This window comes from Leucopleurus acutus (assembly GCF_964270905.1).
Source record: "Leucopleurus acutus genome assembly, chromosome: 4".
Taxonomy (NCBI): domain Eukaryota; kingdom Metazoa; phylum Chordata; class Mammalia; order Artiodactyla; family Delphinidae; genus Leucopleurus; species Leucopleurus acutus.
The window spans coordinates 52,198,011-52,222,726 of record NC_139146.1 but is presented as its reverse complement, the minus strand read 5'-3'; the positions used below and the strand labels follow the sequence as shown (position 1 = coordinate 52,222,726).

At 43.2% G+C, this 24,716-nt stretch overlaps 1 protein-coding gene across 2 annotated transcripts in view; it reads left to right on the top strand.

Moving 5' to 3' along the window:
• Positions 1–24,716, top strand: part of SEL1L3 (SEL1L family member 3) — a gene marked incomplete at both ends in the record, with an annotated part of 96,458 nt that overhangs the window by 14,809 nt on the left and 56,933 nt on the right. For both annotated transcript variants that reach the window (XM_082837924.1, XM_082837923.1), the window contains 7 exons: positions 8,243–8,369; positions 10,008–10,129; positions 10,483–10,598; positions 13,735–13,793; positions 20,760–20,892; positions 22,827–22,959; positions 24,244–24,384. In XM_082837924.1, the coding sequence (XP_082694050.1) occupies positions 8,243–8,369; positions 10,008–10,129; positions 10,483–10,598; positions 13,735–13,793; positions 20,760–20,892; positions 22,827–22,959; positions 24,244–24,384 (831 nt within the window). The remainder of the gene's footprint in view (positions 1–8,242; positions 8,370–10,007; positions 10,130–10,482; positions 10,599–13,734; positions 13,794–20,759; positions 20,893–22,826; positions 22,960–24,243; positions 24,385–24,716) is intronic.

The following is a 24,716-nucleotide window of genomic DNA, read 5'->3' as shown; positions in this document are numbered from 1 at the left end:
AACCCTATGCTAGTATCCGTCTGGAATGCCTTCCGCAGGGGTATCTAATTTGTTAAGGGTTAAACTGTGAAACGGCTTTTCTTTTCTTTTGTTGTTCCTTCCCCTAGTCACAGGGCTCAGGAACAGCACAGACGGATTTTTTCCTCCCAGCCTCCTTCAGACCATTATTTTTGGGGTGAGAACCAGTCTAATAACGCAGAGGAAAACCTTTTCTTAGAGTCAAAGTCACTGGAAATAGGTGTGGGGAGCTTCCTCCACCCTCAAAACCAACTGTTTGTATGGCTAAGAAAAGGCGAGCACTTCCTCTCCCTCTCTTAAAAAGACAAATCAAAAGAGCGTCTGCAGCAGCCCTGTCAAAGTGTCCACGACCTTTGTTCTTGTTATTGTCTGCGCGATGGAAGGGGGCCAGGCCTCTGGCTTGTTCCCAGCAGGGGCTTCTTTTTTCGGCTCTTGAAGAACAAGAGTCTAGTGGGAACAACAAGGTGGCATCAGGGCGCCACAGGGGAGCTTTCAGGCCTGGCCTTGTCACAGTCTGCAGCCAGCCCTGGTGTGGGGTGGAGGGAGACGTTTTCTGTGTCAGGTGCCTGATGTCATACAGGAGGTCTGCGTCTGAACTAAGTACCCCCCGACTCGCTTGCCTTTTCTTTTTTTCTTTATAAAGAGAGAGCCCAGTCCCCACGCACCGATGTTCTGTGAGTGTGGTCGCAGTGCCCCTCCATCAAAGCCTTAGCTTCGGCTCCCAGGGCCTGAGCTGTGTGCGCCCAGACACTCTGCAGCTTACCTCCTGGGCTGGGACTGTTCCAGGCCGGGCCGGTGGGCTGATCGTCGGTGGAGGTGCAGCCGGCTTCTGTCCCACCCCGCTGAGTAAACCTACCCCAGATCAGAAGCCGGCAGCCTTTCAGGACACGTGTGTGCCAAGGCTCGGCCACGTGCCCTTCTGATGCACCTGTTCCTGCTGCATCCTGGGCGTGTGGGCCATTGGCGGCTAGGTCCACCCTGCCTGAGGCCACTTATTGTCCATTCCCTTGGGGGAGGGCACCGGCCATCAGCTGCTGCCCCTCACCAGCCACACGTGTGCCTGACTCACCCAGAGAAAGAAATCAACCACACAGGCCGGTAGCTCTAGGGGCGCACCTGGACTTGACGTCCTATTTTGACAGGTCAGCTAGCCCTGCTGCCTCTATCTTCGGCCCGTCACTGCATATTCAGTTGCTTCTCACCAGCGTTTGCTGTCATCCTAGTCTAAGCCACCACTGTCCCTGTCTGGACTCCGTCCGTAGGCTGCAAATGGCCTCCCCACTTGCCCTGGTTCCTCGCACGGCAGCCGGTGCAAGCAGCTCACCGCACCCCCTGCAGGCGGCTCCTCCCATCACACCAGGAAAAGTCAGCCATGTCCCTTAGCGTGGCCTGTGGAATCTGGCCCTGTCCCCTTGCTGGCCTCATCTCCCGCCACGCTCACCCTTGCCCACCTGTCCCAGCCACGCAGACCTGCTTGCTTCTCCCTTGATGTACCAAGTTCGCTCCCATTTTCCGACATCTGCATTACTGTCCCCTCCGCCTAAGATGCTGCTCCCCCGGATCACTACATGGCTTGCTTTCTTATCTCATTCCTACCTCTACACAAATGTTATCTCATCCGGGACAGCTTCCTTGACCACCTTATCTAAGGCGGCAGCCCCACCCCTTCTACTCCCGTCCCATCGATATCCACCTTTTATTTCCTTCACAGCCTTGGCACCGCTGGACCTTGTAATTAAATATATGTAACGGCTTATTTGCCTGTTGAGTGTCTCCATACTAGAACACAGACTCCATAAGTCCCGCTTTGTCTGGTTCCAGTGCGACGCCCTGCACACAGCAGGCTCGCGGTGACTGTTTGTTGATTGAGTGATGAATGCTGTCCGCCAAGGGGCAAGGACCCTTTCTCTCTTAGCTGATGCGTGACCATCACACTGTGACAGCACCCTCGCACGGCTACGTAGGGAGCATGTGGGGCTGGGCAGCAGCCCCGAGCCTCCCCTAGGGCCAGCACACTCTGAGGCTTCCCCGGTGGAGCCCATTTGGGCTGACCTGGTTAAAGCTGCAGTGATTCTCCTTTGCGACCACGCATGAGCTCACCTGCACCCTGCACATGCCCTCTAGTTTGAGTCTGTCATCTCCCACCCCTATACCTCGGCTAAAGAAGCTTCTTTTACAGGCAGCTGCCTTCCCTGGCTGCCCCCCAACACTCCCCCACCCCCAGTGCTGTCTTTCATGTCTTCCTGGCAAAATCATACTCATGTTTCAGTAGCCAGCTCAAATTTTCCCTCCTTCCCCCAAAGCACTTTTCTTTTCTATTGATTCCCACATCAGAAATTAACTGTCTACCCTCCAGCCTCCCCTTGTTCTCTGTTGGTACCCATCACCCCCTTATGATGTGTATCATGTTCAATTCAGTAAAGATTGATTGAACACCTATCACGTACCAATTTCTTTACTAAGTCTGGAGGCTCAAAGATGCAGACATGGTCCCTCTCTTTAAGGTGGTTTTTCAGGAAGTAAACACAGCTACCAATCGTAACAGCTATTTTCCCTTACTGAGCACTCGCTATGTGCCAGGAACTGGGCTAAGTGCTTTGTGCGAGTATCTAATTTAATCCGCCCAGTGCTCTACTGTCGTTATTTACAGAGGAGGAAACTGACTCAGAGAGGTAGAGTAATTTGTCTAAGGTCACACAGCTAATAATGGAGCTAGGACTTGAACCCAGGTCTTTTGGTTCCCAAACACCATGCTTAACCATTAAGCTATACTGCCAGATGACATCATGAAGCTATTCACTTATTTAAGTCACTTATTCATTGAAAAAAGTTACCGAGCAGTCTACGTGTTAGGCCCTTTGCTAGGGTTCTTCACAGAGGAAGTGCCGTTGGAACAGAAACTTGAAGGATGAGTAGAGTTTTCACTGTAAGAAAAGGAATAAAAGAAAGGCATCCAGGCAGAAGGGGAAAAAAGAGGAGGCAACGCAGACTGATGGGGGAGTGGGGACGAGCCTACATCCCTTGGTGTGAGGGATGGCAAATGAGTTTCATCTTGCACGCCAGCTCAGAGCGATGGGAGTGGCTACCTAGAGCACAGTGCTGAGAGGGATTCTGAGGCCGAGCCTGTGCTTAGTGAGAAAGGGTGTCATGTGGATTGATTACCAATGTCTGCCACAGGTGAAGCGTGGAGTAGCAGCCCTGGAGCTATTATTTGTTCAGGTAGAGTCTCAAGTGTGAGATAGGCAATTCAGGAAATAAGACTGGGAAGGCAGGCTGGGGCCGCACTTTGGAGGTTCTTAAATGCCGGGGTCAGGTGCAGTAAGCATTCTGTCCTAATTCTACCTATATGAACATTTTTCTGACCTTCCCTCTTAAGTCAGAAACTGGGGAACCTGGAAGTTTCCTTCTTCTCCACTCTCTTTTCACTAACAATTCATTCTCATTTTCAGGTCCAATAGATTGGAAGTGGAATTTCTTATAACAAAATTCCTTTACAACAAAATCATAGACTGAGTCACATTTTGGAGACAGACTTTACGTGTCTCTGTGAAAATATCAGCTTATTCGGTGAGACAATTCAAGTTAATGACATGATAATACTTTCTGTAACTATAAGAACTACACATTTGATGCTTCTGGAAAAAAAAGACACAGTTCTTTCTTTCCCCCAGTTAATCACTGTAGACTGGATTTTTCAGTAATAGTGCTAATGAGTACCTAGCATCTGCATTGCCCTTTATGATTTCTGAACCACTTATCCGATGCAGAGTGTCTCATTTAACCCTTAGTAGCCCCAGGGAAGGACAGTATTCTCATTCTCTCCTTACGGAGGGGAACACTGAGGCTCAGGGAATTTGTTACTGGAGTCCCAGTTCTTTATTCTTTCAACTTTGCTAAGCCACCTCTCTGAAATATGCTAATACAGTCCTAACCCAGGTTCTAAATTAGAAGGAATACACTTTTTTATAAGTTGAATTTTCACTGACATGGGTCACCCTGTTTTCCTCACCCACCGGACTTTGCCTCTTTGAAGTGGATTGAACCACCACAGCGCCCAGCGCGGGGAGACCTCTGCATGAGGCTGGCTCCTCCCCGCTTGCATGGAAATGCTCAGAGATGTTGTTCTCTTCCCTTGTAGCCAAAAAAGTAATACAGGTACCTGGTGGAAAGTTCAGAGAGTAAAAAGTTTGGGGGAAGAGTAAATTCCCACCCACCCCATTCTTTTGGTCCTATTTCTAGAAGCAAACTCAGTAACACTAGTTTCTGTGTCTGCTTCCAGAAATGTTCTCTGCCCATATAAGCATTAGATTGATAACCCCTTCTCTTCATACACACGTTGGAGGATACTATAGACTCAGCCCTGCGCTCATTAACAATACGGCAGAGATTTTTCTATGTCAGTACTTGCTACACGACCCCATTCTTTTCAATAGCTCCTTAGCATTGCGTTGCCTGACACTCCATAATTGATTTACCCTGTCCCCTGCTGATGGTCATGCAGGTCATTTCTAGTCTTTTAACATTAACAACAAGGTTTCTCCAAGCATCCTTGTACATGTATCTTTGTACACACAAATAGATATTTTTGGAGGATAAATTACTGGGAGTGGAATTTATTTACTCTTAAGACTCCTAGTATTGAGTATGTTACAGACTTCCTTAGGCACTCACTTCACTGCCTAGTATCCTTTGGGGTGGTAGCTCTGACCTAAATCATACTTGCTAGAAGGTAGAGTTTTTGCTCTCAGGCTTTGGCTTTGAGGATAATAAAACTCCTGATCGCTGCTGCCTGTTTAGTGTCCTGCATTTGGAAAGCAGATTGAGTTATCGACATTCTAACTTTACTTCTCTGGGTGGGAAAATCTTAGCTTCTTTTCCTCCAGGTTCCCCTTACAAACTTTTAGCCACAGTTATTCCTTGCCTCAAGACTATCTCTAACTTCCCCACAAAGGGACTGAGGGTCTCAGCTGCATCATTGTGATGTATTTGAAGCTCATCCTGAATAGGGCTTTGTTATGTAGAAACGGGCCCTTCCCCAGAGCAGGTGTTCTGTCAGGGCTCTGATCACTATGCTGAACTGGAGAATGGGCTGTGTAAGCCCCCCAGCCACTCCACTCAGGATGATACTCAAAATACTTAACAAACAGTGTGAGCTGGGGGCCCCAGTCAAGCTCCCCCCCGGGCGCTGGCCCTGGTGCTGAAACAGGGTGGTGCTGGAGATCCTTGCTGAGCCAGGTTCTATGCTGAAGGAGAAGCCAGGGTGGGTGGGTAGTGGGTGGGGGTTTTGGAGGTTCAAGGCAACACCAGTCATCTAACCAATACACTGACATGTTTCAGTACTTTAACAACTAGTACAGCCGCTCAGGGGCATGCCAGCTGAACACCAGTCCTAGCTCTCTCTGTGAGGACTTGTGAGACGTGATGTGGTTTAATAAAAAGCTCATTGTTTTGCAGTGGCAGACCAGGTTTGAGTCATACAACCTTATTAGTTATACAACCTTCAACAAGACACTCACCCTTTTCTTGTCGCCAAATGAAGGAGTTTGCACCGCGTTATATCTAATGCCTCTTTTTGCTCTAGAATCTGAGGAAATAAAACAAGCAAAATGACCAAGGGGGTAGGTTCCAAACCTGAACTGTTTTCCTGGCATTTTGTGTTTACGTCATAATGATGCCTTTTCCCTACCTAACTTCCTCGTTCAAGATTAGCCAAAGAAATGGATCTGGGGGAAGGACCTGAAAAAAGAGAGACTTAATCTTTGGCTTGGGCAGCATGGGGCACATTATAAAATTATGGAACGTGTTGGGTGAAAGACAGGTTCAAATTCTGACTTGGCCACAACTATGTTCATTTGATCATTCATCCATTCATTCATTCACTCCCTAAATATTTATGGAGTCTCTATCAAGTGTTGGCCACTATTCTGGCTCTGAGGATGGAATAATGAATGAGTAAAGTGCATGCTCTCTTGGAGCTTACATTCTATGTAAGTGAGCCATTTAACCTGTTTGGGCCCAAGTTCTGGACTTAAGTGTTCCTACCTGTAAATTCTTTAATGGGGCATGGCACTGGTACTGTTACTCCCCATTCTTGTGCCTATGACAGCCATCACTAATCAGTTATAGCACTCCACGCAGCCAATCAGTTACTAGAAAATGTTATCCTGGGCTAGATGAATTCTAAAGTCCTTCCCTGCACCAAAATTTCATTCATATTACTTATTTCTAATGAAATGGAAAGACAATATTATACTGAGGGAAAATTGTAATAGAACTCCAAATCAAAGAACTATTAAAGCTACTGATTTTACAAGAGAACCACCATCACTTTGGTTTAGTTGAATACAAAAGATATGTGTTTGTAAAAATTATTTTAGATCTTTGCGTCTTAGATTTTCCCTCCATAGTCTTTTGCTGCAAGTTCTCCTATTCAGCCAGCTTTTCTTTGATCACTGGATAAAGGAATGGCTCATCAACATTCACTTTTAACTCCCTTCACTTTAGAAACCTCCATTATGAAGCCTCCTTTTACTGGAGTCAGGTTGGGCAGAATCAAATCCTGTTCATTTTGATAAATGTTTCTACTATACACTAGATAACTCAACAGCAATCACTAGCAGAAGGCTTCCCAGGGGGCTAACATGACCGTCTGGTCTCTTACGTTCCACTCAACATGGTGGAAGCCAACCAAGGTTGGCTGATATCAACCTCTTGGTGAATTTTTTCCTTGGATTCTGAAGACACTCTTGCAGTATTTCCATTTCTAATCCCCTCTCTCCACTCCCATAACTAACCAGCAAGTCCGGTGTGCGCAAATTGAGCTCAAGTTGCAAAGAAATAAGCTTTGAAGTATTTTTGTTGGAATTGATAACTCCACCCTTTTGGACTTCCAAATGCATCTCTGAGACTTTGAAAACATTGCTCTTATGATTTCCAAGTTGTAGTGAACCAGGGGTACCTCTTTATGTAATAAAACATTTTTCCCCATTGAGGAATGAGAGCTGGGGTGTCCAATATCCCAGGCTGAGGCTCCCGTAATTTCTTCCAATATTGGCATTAGGTAACTTGCACAGAAGTCAACTCTAGGAAGCCCAGGCAAATAGATTATTTCCACCATTTAATTATGGATATTTAAACCAAGGAACATTTTAAGAAAGAGAAAAGTGATCTTTATTTCTAGGTTGTATTGGTGAATTTTTTTCTTTGAAGGGGGGTGGGGTATTGGAAATTAAAAACTCCGTATTAGCCTTGTAGGTATTAAATATAGATGAAATAACTCAGTTTTCCCTTTCAGATTTGTTACGGATGCTCCTCTTCTCTAGAACCACAGAATTCTCACACATTTGCAAAATAAAGTGGAAGCCTCCCTAGTTTTAAGGAGTATGGTTAGTAATATTTGCATAGGGTAACATGTTGAGGTTATGTGGAAAGTCTGCACGGATGAAAAAAAAAAAAAACTGTGCAATTTTAAGTGCATAGATTCTGAAACCAGACTGCTCGAGTTTGAATCCCAGCTCCACCTCTTATTATTCAACCTTCTCTAAGGCTCAGTTTAAAGAGGGACAATAATAGAATCTATCTCATAAATTGTGAAATTAAGCAAGATTATTCCTGAAATGTGCTTAGCATGTTGCCTGGCATATTCTAAGTGTTAAATAAATGTTAGTATTTTAGCAGCTGTGCATCTATTTCCTCATCTAGAGACGGGGGATAATAATGAGGATTAAATGAATTTATATATAAATATATATGCATATATTTTTATACAGTAGTGTGGACCATAGTGAATGCTACTGAAGTGTTAACTGTTATTATTATTACATAAATTCAAAACGCTTTTCTTAGCATTAGAAGTGCAGGATGTAAGATGGTTAAGCACATAGACCCTGAGCTGGAAACTTGAAATTTTGCTGTACTACTTATTAGCTCTGTTACCTTAGGCAAGTAATTTTACCTCTCTATACCTCGGGCTTTTCATCTGTAGAATGGGACTAAGAAAGAATCTCCTTTATAGGGTTGCTGTGAACACAAATTGAGATAGCTCTGTAAAGTGCTTCTCAGGTGGCTGGCGTATATTCAGTGTGCAATAAATGTTTGCTAATATTTTCAGACTCTTCATTTAAATGTTTGATGGGAGCTAGGCAGTGGGTTCCAGGAAGAATGTGATGTTGGAAGCAGTGTTTTTCTGGAAATAATTAAAAGGCAGCCATCTTGCTGTTTACAGATGTGGTCACCCTCCTGGGCTTTCTCTTTGCCTCCAGTGGAGAAAACACAGGCATTGTGAAGAAGTTCCCGAGATTTCGGAATCGAGAGCTAGAGGCCACCCGACGCCAGCGGATAGATTACCCAGTGTAAGAAGAGGCCGGTGATGGGGGCCGGTGGGGCGGTAGTACTCTTTTTATCTGAGGACCAGAGCAGGCTAGTGGAGCCAGTTAGGAAGACCTACCTTTGTAATATGCTTTGGAAAAATGATGAGATCTACATAGCTTAGGTAGAATTTGTGGACCTGAGAACCTCAAAGCATTCTGAAATTATTCTTGCACTTGGCAATCAATCCTCGCTTGACCTTGTACGTTGGTCCTGGGAATGACCCAAGTAGGTGAGTCAGGTGTTGGAGCCTGAGGCTTTGCAAGGTGTCAGGTGCAGCCAGCCACAGCCCTGCCAGACTGCAGCCTTCACTTTGCCTTTTCTGCCTTGGAAGATTGGATGAGCTGCTTGAAATCTCACAACTTCTGATCTCCTCCACTGATTTCAGCAAAACCCAGATATATTTTTTTCCTTCTGCTGAATTGAAGATGCTGAAAATTGTTCGTGGTTTACCTCAGACTGGATGGATTCAGCAGAGTGATTTAATTCTTCCCATGCTGCTGGCTGTAGAAGGATCTTGAGTCACTTTACTAAGCGTATGTTCTTGCTACGCTTCCTTGTAATAACTTATCTTCATGAGCTTTTGCTCAGCTGGGTGGGTCAGGAGGGAGCTGTGTGGTACCATCTGTTTGTATATCTTACCAGCGATTTGAAGGCCAGTTTATAAAGCCCAGAATATTCTAAAGGTCTTGTTGGGATGAGTCCCCAAAGAACCTGGGGCCGCTGCCACTTTAACCCAAACTGTGAATTGGTTACTGGGGTAATGGAGAGCATTCTCTGTACAGGTTTTGACCTTGATTCATGTTTCACATGCAAAATGCATTACTCCCAGCTTATCTTTGAACTGCTGGTCACTGGCACAATGTGTGGCATCTAGCAAATGTTCTGACAGCAAATATTTGCTGAATGATTGGTGGATCACAGAGCTTGGCTGAATGTGTCCTAGTTAAGTTGACCACTGTTATTTTATCCTCACTCCACAAATCACAGATGGACAATATTTTTTCAACTAAAATAGCCCTAGTCCAGAAATGGAACAATGAGAGTAGTTGTTCCACATTGGTCAGCCAGAACTGTGATACTGAATAACCTAATATGGGCATTAAAATTGTATCTGTGTGTCCTGATTAGCATATAGTGATGCCATTTGCAAATTATGGCATTTTTCTGCCTTAGAGCTTTTATCTTTGAAAGAAACAAAATTGCTCAAAAGGCCCTAATTATGTATTTTTTTAAATCATTGAAATTAGAACAGCTTCTTATCAACTCACCTCTTATTAAAATCCAGATTTTTATTCTGTGTCTGGCTTTATAAGCCTTAATCAAGGATTCAAACGGTGGGCCTGTGCGAAGCTCAGAAAGACACAGGAAGGGTTTTTGGAGCAAGGTACAATGTCTGCTAGTTTTGCACAACGACGCTTCACTCCTGTCTTTTGCAGTTACTGTAACTACCTCCTTTGTCTCAAAAATCAAGCTTTGCGAGCTGATCTCCCATGATGAACACGAAGGCAAATTCATCCCTTCATTGGAAAGAAAGCAATTTACTCCGTCATTGTTAACTGTAATTACCTGCTCTTGGATGATATCAATCTGCAGAATTTTTTTTCTCCTCACTCTTATAGGTTTACTGTTTCACTGTGGCTTTATTTACTCCATTATTGCAAGGCCAATCTCTGTGGGATTCTGTATTTTGTTGATTCTAACGAGATGTACGGCACGCCTTCTGTATTTCTTACTGAAGAGGGTAAGTATGAAACAGAACCTTTAGAACGATAGTGTAGCTTTCTTATGCTCTGTCTACTGGCAGATACGTCTGTCTAGAATAAGGAATGTTGTCAACGTGGCAATTCAATGAGAATGATGGTTTCCAAATATGGGATTCAAGTTAAACTTGTTTTCTGGAAGATTAAAACAAACATATACAGATGAATGCACATATGTGTTTTGTTTGTTTTGCTTTGCTTTGCTTTTATTTAAAGGAAGAAGGAATGTGATGTAGTCTTATAGCTTTTTAGGACAGTCGTCGAAAAGATATAGCCACTTCATTCACTCCTAAGTATTTTCTGTCGTTTTCACAAGCTTTCATTTTCCTTTTAGGCCACTTGCATATTCAAATGCATCTTGTCAAAGGAGAAGACCTTGCTGTAAAAACAAAATTCACCATACCCTTGAAGGAGTGGTTTCGCCTGGATATCTCTTTTAATGGTGGCCAGGTACTGAAAGCTCGCTCCACCGTGCTTCATATCAACATCATCACTTAACTTTAAGCATTGCTGTAAAGTCGGGGAGCTAGGAAACCTGCAAAAACAAATTTGTGGTATCTGATAAACTTTTACAACCATAACACTTTTTAAATCAAATTTTTATCGTTGGAAATTTAAATCATAAGAATTCTATCCCATTTAATTAACTTTTAAAGTGCTTCTTTCGACTCTATTGTGAATGAGTAAAGAATATAGCCAGCTACATAACCACAATTATCTGAGCAATTGAAGCCTTTTCTCCTAGCGAGATAGGCTTTGGGGAGATAAATGTTAAGACAGCCTTGGCCATATTTATATAGTGTTAGCAAATCTACAACTTTTTTACAGGAAATGTATTGGTTAGTTCAGCCAAGAAATGGTTTGACTGTTTTGGGCAGTTAAAACAATTGCTTATGCTTGGCATTAAACCGACAAATGAGAACCAACAAACCTAAGGGATAATTCCGGTGAGATGGAGGTTCTTTAACTACTTTGTACTATAAGACACTGCACATAATAGCTTCAAGCTTTCATAACGCAGAGTTTATGGATTATGGCACCAGCAGTGTGGATGTTTGAGAGCTTGGCTTCTGACGGTAACTCTTGGAGGATGATTCCTGCAGCCACTAATGCATTGTGTATGATAGAAAAACTCTCTGGCATGACACATGTTCTGTGATCATTGTTAATTAGTGACATAGTGACATTGCTATAATTGAAGATAATTCCATTTCTTCATATATACGATGTCAGGATGCTACTTTCTTCTGGTTACTTTATTTTCTCATCAGCTTTTCTTACTGATGTGTAACTTTCCGATAACAAAACTGGAAGAGACATTTTGCTTGTCTTGTGTATTAGATAATACGCAGACTTCCCTTGGCGGTTAGGTCTATCACATTTCCTTTCTCTGAAGAGAAAAGAAATCAAGTCAGTCCTTGTAGCTTTCCTGAGGAGAGTCTGTAAGATGTTAGCTGGAAGTTTTTGTATGTTTGTTTCCTTAATGCTGTTAGGTGACATCGCTGTGGTCCATGTTTTAGCTTCTCATTTGCATGAGGATTATGGTGGCATAGCTTTCTCTTAAGGTCAGCTCAGTACCACGTGTCACTTAGGTATCAAATCATGAGAGCAAATCACAGATCTTATTTTGCACCAGCTGTATACAAGGCACTGTGCTCAAGGAGCTTACAGACTATTTATGGAAGTCGTATTAAGCAGGTGAGAGGTGTCATAAGGCGAGCTTAATTGCCAGATGGTTCGTATTGATTCACGGAAGAGAGACCGCACTTCACCCTGGGGTGCTCAGGGGAGGTTTCATAAAGAAGGTTCCTACGAATGGGCAACGTTTAAATGGAGAAGCAAGGAGGGGGTACTTTAGCACATCACTGGAGGTTGGCAGATAAACCAGTTTGGAGTAGAAATTCGCTGCCTATAGAACGCTAATAGAAGAAAAAAATGTCTTTAGGGCGAGAATGTGGAGAATCTTGAATATCATGGAATTTAAATTTCTAGTTGCAAGGCAGCACAGTGTCATCGAAGCTTTCGGAGCAGAAGAGTAAATCAAAGTAGTGCTTTAATTAAAGAGGTGAATTTAATGGCAGAGTACATGATCGGGTGAAACAGGAGAGAAGAATTAGGAAGACCAGATGCAGTGGAAAGAAAAAAGAAGTCGATTTTTTTTTAGTAAATTTTTGCCATTTGCCCTTTCATCTTTCCATCCCATCTGGTCTCTCTGATCACATAGGTTCCAGAATAGTACTTATTGTTTTTCTACACAAAATCCAGCTCTGTGGTGAGACTACTATATTCATTGCTTTGACTAAATGGACACATTGGCTTAAAGTAAATGGTTGGTTTAGAGAAACAACTGGTCTGAGTCATTTTCTTCGCTGAACCAACATGCTCTATATGGCTGAATTGGGTTGGATTTTATGGGTTACCTTTTCTTTCATAGACATGGTGTTAGAGCCACATCTTTGACAATCTAATTAAGTCAGAATGTGTTTTCTGAACACTTGCTCTGCGCTAACACTGGGGGGAATAAAGGGAGCCCCTTAACCCCAGGGGCTTATGTTGTAGTCCCAGACACGAGAAGAATACACGGCAGCTAACAACATTTGCGACGAAAACATTGTCACCATTGAAATGACAGCGACAGTTCTCAGTCCTGAGGGAGAGAGGTTGGAAAGCCACAGTGCATGAAGAACATTCATCTCCTGTCTTGTTTTTCCCCCTAAGGTTCTCCTGGAATCAGAGACAAATTCCAAGAACTCCTTGTAGTATCTTACACATTTCCTTGTCTTTTTATGCAACAAGCTTTCAAGCACGAATACACCAAATGAACCTTCGGCTGGTAGTGTGGAAGTGTCTACAGCCCACTGGGGAAAACTGCATTATAGATATTTTTATCACATTAAGTCATTTGGAGGGACTTTTCTGGTGGACCACTGGTTAAGACTCGGAGCTTCCACTGCAGGGGGCATGGGTTCGATCCCTGGTCAGGAACTAAGATTCCGCATGCCGTACAGTGTGGCCAAAAAAATTCTTTTAAATAAATAAATAAAGATAAAATGACTGAAATACTTCTTTAAAAAAAAGTCAGGACTTCCCTTGTGATGCAGTGGTTAAGAATCCTCCTGCCAATGCCAGGGACACGGGTTCGAGCCCTGGTCCAGTAAGATCCCACATGCCGCGGAGCAACTAAGCCCGTGCTCCACAACTACTGAGCCTGCACTCTAAAGCCCACGTGCCACAACTACTGAGCCCCCGTGCCACAACTACTGAAGCCCGCACGCCTACAGCCCATGCTCCACAACAAGAGAAACCACTGCTCGCCGCAACTAGATAAAGCCCACTCAGCAATGAAGACCCAATTCAGCCCAAAATAAATAAATAAATTTATTTTTTAAAAAGTCATTTGGAGAAATTAAGTGTCTTAAGTCTCGAAATATACACAGGGCTAGTAAATTGCTCCTTTTATTTTTTGCAGAAACTGATCAGGTGAAAGACTATGAAGCCTATTTTACGAGTAACTCATATCCAGGACTGTATTTATGATGTGGGGTCTTGAGGCATAACTGATCCTTGTGTATCTCTCCCAACATAGATAGTAGTAACCACCAGCACTGGACAGGATTTGAAAGACTACCATAATCAGACCATTAGGTAAGTGTGATTTTTCTTTTGATTCAAAATTTGCTGGATGAGGGTTAAGGAACCTTCATATGTTAGCCCTCAACCCTGAAGTTATTCCCACCCTGTCTGATTCAGTTTTTTCAAGCATGGACTGTGGCTAATCTTTGTACTATTTTTTTTCCTTTTTAAGTGTACAAAAACTCTCCATGTTTTCCCCACAACCTTTTTTTTTTCCCAAGCAAGAGAAACTAGTTCTCTCTCCAGATCTCACTGTAAATTCTTCCTTTCACGACACTTTATAATTTGTTTTCTTTGAAAATGATCTTCTACAAAGGATGCGGAAAAACAAAAGCATTAATGTTGCTTATTGAGAGGGTTTGGTAAGTTTGGCCTAGTATAAAACATAAAAGGAGACAGCCTTCATAGTTATGTTTATAATGTAAATTTGAAATGTATGCAACTATTGATATTGGGATAACTTTTCAATCTTATATAACGATTCTCTACAAGAGTTACAGAAACTGAGAATTGGGTCTTTTTCCTCATTTGTCCTATATTTTTAATTTGCTTCTGCATCCCTGTTTAAGAGTGGGTCATATAGTGTCAGAAACATGGAGCATGAGCTCTCCTTTAGGAACTCGGGATATCTCACCATAGCTAGATTTTATATATATATCAATATATATAATGTCTATGTCTATGTGCAAATTCAAATGCTTAAGAATAAGTAAAGAACAGAAACAAAAATTAGGAGCTTCCTATGTATAATTAAAAAAAATATATCAGGGGACTTCCCTGGCAGTCCAGTGGTTAGGACTCCACGCATCCCGTGCAGGGGGCACGGGATCAGTTCCTGGTCGGGGAACTAAGACCCCGCATGCTGCACGGTGCGGCCCAAACAAAAAAGTATAAAAAAAAATGTATCAGGACTGTTGGGCACTTTGGCTGGGGGATGGGGGGGAGGTTCATTCCTTCATCCTTTAGTCATTTCACTACGCTTAGCCAAACACCATCTCTCCAAGCAGGCTCCGTTCACTCCGTCTCCACACGATCCCGATTTTCTTGGAAACCAATTATTAAAGAAAGGAAAGCAAAGAGGGGTGATGACAGCAGAGTAGGGGACATACGCCCTACTTTTTTTTTTCCCCACCATTTCTGTTTACATTGAAGTCAAACAATTTCTTTTAGGCTCTGGGCACATAGAACAATTCTTATTTTCATGACTGGATTAAAGGATTAGAGTTATAGCGAAAGGCGAAAGCAGTGTTATTCCTTAGCCTGCAAAGAGAAAGTCAGGGGGTGACTTGATAGCTATATTGAAGCACAGAGGCTGAGGCCTTAGAAGTCTTAAGTGCACAGGTGGATTTAGACCAGTGAGGAAGAATTCAACAGATACGCGTTTTGTTATATAACCAGCGGCCATGGGATCTTCTATGAGGAGTTTGAGGATAGGAAAGGCCTGGGAGTTTGCTTTGGAGAAACAGCGGATGTGTGGCCCCTTTAGAAATCTCTTCGAGTGCCCTGTTCTGCCCCAGAAATTAAGGGTTTGCATTTCAGGATGTGAGGTCTAAAATAATACCTGCCCTTTCTCCCCTGACACCCACATGCAACCTCAGACACTTTGGACAACCAATTGAATTTCATAAGCTTTTTTTTCATTTTCTATGTAAGGGCTTCCTTTCCTCTTAGATCCCAGAAGTGTAGATGCTGACATGAGCGGCGTGAATCACGTAAGATCCAGGGCTGGGAATGGGTGAGGCAAGGGAGGCACCTTCCGCATAAAATGTAAGGAGACACCAACACAACTTAGTCATTCTGTTAGTTTGCCAAGGCTGCTGGAACACAGTACCGCAAACTGAGTGACGTAAACAACAGAAATGTATTGCCTCGCAGTTCTAGAGGCTAGAGGTCCGAGAGCAAGGTGTCAGCAGAGCTATGCTCCCTCCGAAGGCTCTAGGGAAAGATCTGTTCTAAGCTTCTCTCCAGCTTCTAATAGTTCCTTGGCTTGTGGCAGCATAATGCCAAACTTCACGTGACATTTTCCCTGTGCGAGTGTCTGTCTTTGTCCAAATTTCCCCTTTTTATAAGGATACCAGTCATATTGGATTAAGGGCCCACCCTATTCCAGTATGATCTCATCTTAACTAATTATATCAGCAATGACCCTATATCCAAATGAGGTCACATTCTGAGGTACTGGGGGTTCAGACTTACACATATGAATTTGGGGGGGGACACAGTTCAGCTCATAACGATAGTCATGATAAATAACATTTAATACAGTATTTTTAAAAATCAAGATTAATGTAAAGAATCCATGATGAACAAAATTGCAAAATTTTAAGTAAAGATGGAGTCAGTATGATCCTTAAGATTCCAGAATTCAGGACTGATTTTCAGGCACATACCAATTCAACAACCTGGTGAAGGCTTTGAAATGATTCCTTACCTGGTAATACGAGCAGTCCCCAGGCGCAAGACTTCCCCTTACCACCGTCTCAGCTGCCCTTCCTGGGACCCCCTCCATCAATAGAACAACTAAAGAATTAATGTTGGGCCCACCTGGGATTCCAGTGGTTAGCTATTAGGAATCTCAATCACCAGAGAGATTTCAGAAGGCCAAGGTAGTAAACTAAACATCAAATATTGTAGATGGTTATAGGTGTTCCAAGGAAAGCCTCTTAATCCTCCTTTTTATTTGTTCTTGTAAAATAAACATAATGATAGCTGTTATCCCGCAGAAGTGGTGTACGAAGATCAGTAATTAAGCGCTCAGAAGTTCAGTGCTGCACCGCATGAAAGGCTGCAGTAACAACTGCAGACTTGTCTAGTGTCGAATTCATTCATCTGTCCATCCGTCCATCCATCCAGTATATATTCATTCACCCAACACATTTACCACGTGCCTGACACAGTGCTGGACTCTGGGAATAAAACGATGAAAAACAAGAATGCAGTCCATCCCTGCCTTCATGGAACTAAAAAATCTAGTGGGGGGAAGAAAGATCTTAAACAAATACATTCACAAATAAATTTAAAATTACAGATTGTGATGAATGCAAGGAAGGAAATAAATAGGTTGGCTTGAGAGGATCCCAAAGGAGCCAGCATTTAGACCAGGCCCTGAGGAAGTGACACTTAAGATGAGATTACTTTAAGGGGTGGGAGGGACAGCTGTTTTGAGGCTTTAAATTCCCCTGCTGAAGAACCCAGAGCAGGGACTTTCCTGGCGGTCCAGGGGTTAAGACTCCGCGCTTCCACTGCAGGGGGCCCGGGTTTGGTTCCTGGTCAGGGAACTAAGATCCCACATGTCCCTGCCATGTGGTGTGGCCAAAAAGAAAAGAACCCATGAGCCAAAACTGTTCCCTAATTCTGAGTGAGGCCTAGTTAAAGACAGAGGCAGGCAGTCCTTCCCCGCTGCTGGGTCCTCCACAGTAATAAACCGGGGCACTCTCCCACATCCAGATAAGAGTAAAGATAGTTTGCCAGCTTGTCTGAGGCTTGCGGAAGGGACCGGCTTGGGCTTTTGAACTGTCTAGCTTAGCTCTCATGTCAGCAAAATTGATGACCATCAAACAACGCACAGTGCAAGGAATCTCTTGCAGTCTTGGTGCAGCCACTGAGAATTTTAGAGGAGAAAAATGTGGAGGTACTGATGTGGAGGGAGACCGAGCTGGAGAGATGTTAGTTGTATTATAATGACAATAAAAAATTGCAGTGTAGTACCATAGGGACCAAGTAATTTATTGATTAGTTGAGAATGCAGTTAAAGCAAAGATCTATCAAAAAAAGTGTGTATTTTATTTTAATTTAAAATATGGAAATGTACATTAATTTGCCAATCTATCTAGCTAGAGCCTTGCCTTTGAGTATGGGTCTACTGATTGGAGTTCCCTGTGATCTTTCTTGCATAAACGGTACCCAATTTCTGTTTCTCCCAAATGAAAAGAAAACAAAGACACCGGTGAAACTATCAGAGCCCCAAATCCATCTAGATTTCTTCAGTTTCTTTTTCCAGCTGTCCTAATTCCACAATAATTTTTTTAGTAACCATTCTTTACTGAGTCTACCGAAAATATTCAACTTAATTTTTAAAGAATGAACATCTCTTCTCCATCCCTATTTTATTGGATCACATAAGATTGAATTACATTGTATGGTTACAATGACCATACAGTTGGCAATTGACAGGTTTGGGAACAAACACATCTTCCGTAAGCATGCAACTCAAAAAATGGCAGCAGGGACTTCTCTGGTGGCACAGTGGTTAAGAATCCGCCTGCCAATACAGGGGACACAGGTTCGATCCCTGGTCCAGGAAGATCCCACATGCCACACAGCAACTAAGCCCATGCGCCACAACTACTGAAGCCCACGTGCCTAGAGCCCATGCTCAGCAACAAGAGAAGCCACCACGATGAGAAGCCCGCATGCTACAACGAATACCCAATGCAGCCAAAAATAAATAAATAAATTTAATTAAAAAAAAATGGCAGCAAAAGTCCAAGTTGGACTAGGTTAATAATAATAACTGTAGTTAACAGCTATGGTGCCTGCTATGTGCCAGGCACTGTTCTAAATGCTTTGTTTAAATATTAAATAAATTTTCCCAACAACCCTGTAGATAGGTACTATTTTTATCTCCATTTAAAAATGAGAAGACAGGGAATTCCCTGTCGGTCCAGTGGTTAAGACTCCGTGCTGCCACTGCAAGGGGCCCGGGTTCGATCCCTGGTCGAGGAACTAAGCTCCCACAAGCCAGACGGTGCAGCCAAAAAGTAAAAAAACATTTTTTTCAAATACAAAAAAAAAAATGAGAAGCCTCCAGAGAGGAACCTCCAGCTGGCAAGCATCCAGCGTGTTGTAGGGATGAGCCGTGAGGTGAGCTGGTGAGTTGATTGAGCAGAGTTCTATTATGAGAGCTTCTACTGCAGAAGCATTGCTTTGTGTCCCCTGAGTGCTGGGTAATACTTCATGAGGGTAGTTGGAATGTTCAAATCTTTCGAAGGTCTTGAAAAATTTAATCAATTCACAGCTCTCAGAGATAATTACTTTGTGGTCCCACGTAAAAAAAAAAAAAAGAGAAGAGACCGTCACCTTAGTGCCCTTCAAGCCTGAGATTCCAGAAAAAGAAATAGCAAGAAATAAAGCATTTCTTTTCCATGTTAGTTGCCTTTGTAGAAAGCTGATTTCTAAGTGTTCCCTCTTGCCGCCATCGGTTGATGTTGTCAGAGTGTCCATTTCTTCACCTTTTTGTCTTCCTTCCAGCCGGGAGCACCTGCCCAGGGTTGGGTTTCTGCCTAACAGCCCATCCTCTCTCCTGGGATGACCCCCGGTTGCCTGGTTTCTCCGACCCAACCACTGGTGGCTGCTCTGTCCCATCCGTGTCACCCTGGTCCATCGCTCTTGAGGCTGCCGGGCTCCTGGCGGGCTGCCTGACATGCTGTGTTCTTCCCTTCTGCTGCCCTCTGCCCTCTGTGCTCCCTGGCTCTTTTTGTCTTTGCCTGCTTCTCACTTGATGCCTATCTTGATCTGCCCTTGCTGTTCACATATGCTCTGATGGCACCTTGTCCGCGCATTCCTATTTTACTTTCTGAATAGATAATAAATGCACATCGTATAAAAAAACAAAACAATGTGAAAAGGTCTACAGTTAGATGTCTTGCTTCCAGCTCTGCCTCCATCCACTCCATCCCCTAACCCCCATGCCATGTGGAAAGACTTTTATTAGTTTCTTATATATACCTCCAGAGTTTTTTTTAATGCAAATACAAAAAAAAAAAATCCATTCTCCTCTTTCTTGGATAAAAATATATTTATTGTTCTGCTCTTTCATTTTTATTTTTTCACTGAACAATGTATTTTAGAGATTATTCCAGGTCAGTACACAGAGCCCTTTGTCCTTTTTTAAGCTGTATAGATGTCCAGGGCCCATTGGATGGATGTGGGTACCAGTCCTCACTGACAGACACCTAAACTTTTTCAGTCTTTGGTGGATGTAAATAATGCTGCCAGGAACAACTTGTGCATTTTATTCATGCTGACCCATTTTTTCCCTCCATTTTCCTTCCTGATCCTTTAAGTCTTTCAGGACAAAGTGGACTTCCAACAAATCACCTGTGCTGACCGCTTATCTTTGGCCAAGCCCTTTGACCTTGCTGTGGCCTCCTTCTCCTAACTCTGAATTTGACCTCAGTTCTTATCTAATAGGGTATGTTTTTATTTTCCTCCGCATCCACCTTCTATCTACGCAACAAGTTTTCTTTTTTTCCTTTTAGAGCAAAATACTTCCAATTAAAATCAGCAATTCCAAATAATTCCAATGATGCTAAACAATTTCACCAATATCAATAGGTGGCACATATTAAGTACTTATGGTGGAATTTAGGATTGCCAGAGGGGAAGGGTAGGGAGGTAGTTAGGGAGTTTGGGATTGACGTGTACACACTGCTATCTTTAAAATGGATAACAACAAGGACCTACTATATAACACAGGGACCTCTGCTCAATATTCTGTAACAACCAGGAGAAGAATTTGAAAAAGAATAGATACATGTATATGTATAACTGAATCACTTTGTTGTACACCTGAAACTAACACCACATTGTTAGTCAACTATACTCCAATATAAAATAAAAAGTCAAATAAAAAATAAATGAAAAGGAAAAGAAGGTACTTATGGTGGGCCAGGTGCTGCTAGGTGCTGTACGTCTTTACTTAAACCTCTTATCAATCCAGTAAGAAAGGAATTATCATTTTACTAATGAGAAGACTCAGTCTCAGAGAGGTTAAGCAACTGGTCCAAAGTCACACAGCTGGTAAATAGCAGGGTTGGGATCCAAGCCCAAGTCTGCCTGACCCCACCATGGTCTCATCTTCTAGAACTAGAGTGAAGGGTTTGCAGAAATTTGGAGTTTTAAGTCAAGGAGAAAGAGTCTTTAAAAAAAAAAAAATCTGTTCAAACCCAGAACTCTTAACCCTTTGTTCTTCTCTAGCTTCCGAGAGGATTTCCATTATAATGACACTGCTGGGTACTTCATTATTGGAGGGAGCAGGTATGTGGCCGGCATTGAAGGGTTTTTTGGACCCCTGAAGTACTATCGCCTCCATGCTCTGCACCCTGCACAGGTGAGCCCAGAGGACCAAGGAGTTTTAGAATGCTTATGGGTAATGGGCGTGTGGCTCAGGGCTGTGGAACCAGTCCAGTGTAAACAAAAGATTTATCTAAGCCGGGCCTCGCATCGGCTCTGTCACCAAACATCATTAATATTGAGGCTTCCCCCTCCACCCTGCAAACGTGATAATAGATTTTTTTAACGTTTGGTTCATTTAGTACTCATAAAATGGAAACCATTTACTTCCTCTGTTTTAATAACTAGTAGCTTAATTATAGAGTCGATTTTTATCCGGCTGTTGCCTATCCAGCGATTAAGCTAATGAAAGGAGAGAGTCTTAGCTATTTGGTAACGCTTCTTTTATATGCTGTTATTTAAAGTATCAAAGAGGAGACAGTCCAGCAAATAGGACTCTCGGTTCTGCTTACTGCTTTCTCCAGAAACGTGGGTCTTTGGCTCACACTGGGTGGGTGGGCTGCGGTGGTGGAGACCATAGAGGGCTCTGTAGTCAGCACTGAATTCTCAAGTCCAAAACCCACCCACAAATGGAATGGAATTGTCGGAGTCTTCAGGCCAGCTCCAGCAGGGCTGGCGGCTATTAGAGGGGGGCTGCCCCATGAGGGAAGCTTCACCCTGGTTGCTTTTTGTGCCTTGGTAAGGAGATCACCGGATACCTAAAAAAGGAACGTTCTTTCATTCCTGTGACCTTGTGGGATTTGTTCTGGGAAAAGCAGGAGTCACTAGGCAAAGTCAATTCGGAAAAATGGGGCACCTTATCACCCGTAGGTCATCTTAGAGCCCCTGTTGAGATACCTGCATAAGAGGAAAAACGTGAAATTCTTTTATTCATACGTGCAGCCAATACTTATTAAGCACCTACTATGTGCAGCCAATACTTATTAAGTACCTACTATGTGCCAGGCTCTGTGCAAGATGCTGAGGCATCCAAGATGAATTAAGGTGGTGGCTTTCAAACTTTTTTTTGAAGGTGGTCCACAATAAGAACTCTATTTAATAGCATGAGCAGTACATACGTAAGCATATATAATGCACATATACATACATACACACATAATATATACATATATATAATATATATATAACACAAAGCTGAAATAAGAATTTTACTAACGATGCAGATTCTTGCTGTGTTCAGTGTACTCTGGTATTTTGTGTTCTGCTCTCTAAAAAACAAAATCACTGCTGGTTACAAACCACTGAACTAATTTCACAACCCTCCAATGGGTCATAACCCGTATTTTGAAAACCACTGAGTTGAGATAAGGTCTCTGATCTTGAGGAGCTCCTTGCCTGGGTCTTAAACAGATAAGTCATGAAAGAATGGGGTACATGCTTTAATAAAGGTGTGAGCACTGTGTTTGGCAGTGCCGAGGTGCGGTCCTCTGCGTCGGTACATGTATGAGGGTGGGGTAGGCTGTTAGGGAGGCTGCCCTGAAGGGATGACCTTAGATCTGGCTCTTGGAGGTTGAGAAACAGAAGGTCTTGGAGGTTGAGAAACAGAAGAAACTTTAGGTCTTCTAAACAGAAGACAAGGAGAGGAGGCTTCCAGGCAGCAGGTGCAGTACTGGTAGACTTGAGGTCCTTTGGGAACTCAGGGGAGATGAATCTCATTTTCTGGGGATAGCGCATAGCGGCGGGGAAGGGAAGAGGATGAAGGCCTGGTCTCTGGGAAATCCTAACACTTAAGAAGCTCTGCAGAGGAGAAGATGCCACGAAAAGAAGCTAGAGGGAAGCAGTCAGAGCTGGCGTGTCCTTGAATTACTAGTAACACCCTTCCTTTGAGAATCCAAAGCAGATGATCTGTGTACAAACAAGCCACCTGGTGCTATCAATGGGAGAAGGAAATCCACCTGAACGTAGGCTCATGGGTACCCATGGGTGTTTGATGACAATTGTTGTTCATTCTGTTTTCTTGCCTTCTTGTAGATATTCAATCCCCTACTTGAGAAGCAACTTGCTGAACATATCAAGTTATATTATGAAAGGTGTGCAGAGGTTCAAGAAATAGTATCTGTGTACACATCCACAGTACAGCAGGGGGACAGGAGACAAGAAGCATGTAAGTATTGACTTCAGGAGAGCGATTTTTAGCTCCAGGCATTTGTAGCAACACACTTGGCTTCTTTCATAAGGGGGTTGAAATAGAACATATGTGACTTGACCAATGGGGGCAAGTATGACCTCCCCAGATCATGTTTCCCCATCGGTGCACTTTTGTCTTGGACCATTAATATCTGAATATAAGCCTTCAGAAATGTTGAACAATGGCTTTGTTGTTTGGGGCTGGGTTTTAGTTTTTAAATCTTTGAAATCGACTCATTCTGGGAGACATTGGTAACTTTTCAACAGAAGGAATGAATTTCAAATAGACTGCTTCCGTGCCTGCCCGTATTTGCAGACATCCTTTCATTCATACGGAGTTTGTATCTGTTATAAAACTCATCCCGTCTTGTCTTCCAATGTTCCAGCATTTATAAATTTCTCTGGCTATAGATCTTCTTGCATGATATGGTGGCACTAGAGTTAGTCACATATGTTCTTTCTGGAAGAGAAATTCCTGTGGGGCCTTTGCCATCAGCAAAAGTAAATTGAGTATTTCAGTCCTGCCTAAATAATCTCAACATCTCCAGAGCCGAGCTTCCCATTTCAGACCATGGAGGAATGGATACATGTTGAACATACCCCATTCTGATAGGGTTCACATAAAATGGTCATAGGAAGTGATTAGAGATGGTGATAGGTAAGTGTAGAAAGGCAGCACTTCTGCAATTTAATTTAAGAATAGGCTATACTAGTCTCCCAGCTGCTGCTCTCACCGCTGAATCATCCAGAAAATATGATGCAGTCAGAAGAGGGGAAGATATATAGGAATAGTAATATCCCAAACAGGAAAGAAACTGATTTTGATAGCTGATGTAATTTCAGGAGAGATACCCAGAGTCAGAAGGCCGGTCTTACATGCTGATCTGTTTGGTGGCATTGGGAAGATTCTCCTAACATCTTCTACTGCCTTTCCTCCCTGGGGGTCCCTGTGCTTTGTTGACTCACACTGCCAACAAAATGACCTAGATATTGCCTTCCTGGGGACCAGTCCGAGGCCATCTGCTCATTCTGTAGAATTATTCAACACCCATCAGCAACTTTGGCACATTTCCCTTGGACTTGGCTTTGAATCTGTGACCTCGAGGCAGAGGCATCGTAGCCAATTTCAAATCCCTGATGCACCCAAACCAACATCCAGTAATGCTAAGTCTGACCTCTTATTTCTGGTTCCCCATAGAGGAAGGGAGTTAGAGAGGCAAGGCTTCCCTCTAATGGTATCCTGTGCTTCCCTTTCCTGTAGGCGACCTCCGGAATTCCTACCTGGACCTGAAGCTCAGGTACGGGCGGCCCTCGACATGCAGAGCCCTCCTCTGGGAGAAGGAGCTGAAAGCCAAGCACCGAAGCTTGTTCCAGGCCTTGCTGGAGATGGGTTTGGTGACAGGTAATTGAGTCTGTGCCTCGCTCGCCTTTGGACGCTGGTTAGGAGGGTCCCTGTTTTTCTGCTTTCCCTCACCCTCTTTAGTGATTTATGCCTTGAAGTTATTTTTAACCCTAGTGTTCTAGCTTAATTTCAAATTTAAATTCTGCCCTTAATGTGTCCACCACTCAATGTATCTGTGCACCTTTTCAACCCTAAATACAAAAACTTAAATTTAGGAATCACTTGAGCAATTCTTTATTTAAAACCGAGGCCACAAACAGGCAGCTGACAGCCAGAGCTGGCCCCCAAGTGTGGCTACTTTGGCATACGCACTGTTTTCAATTTAAAAAAAA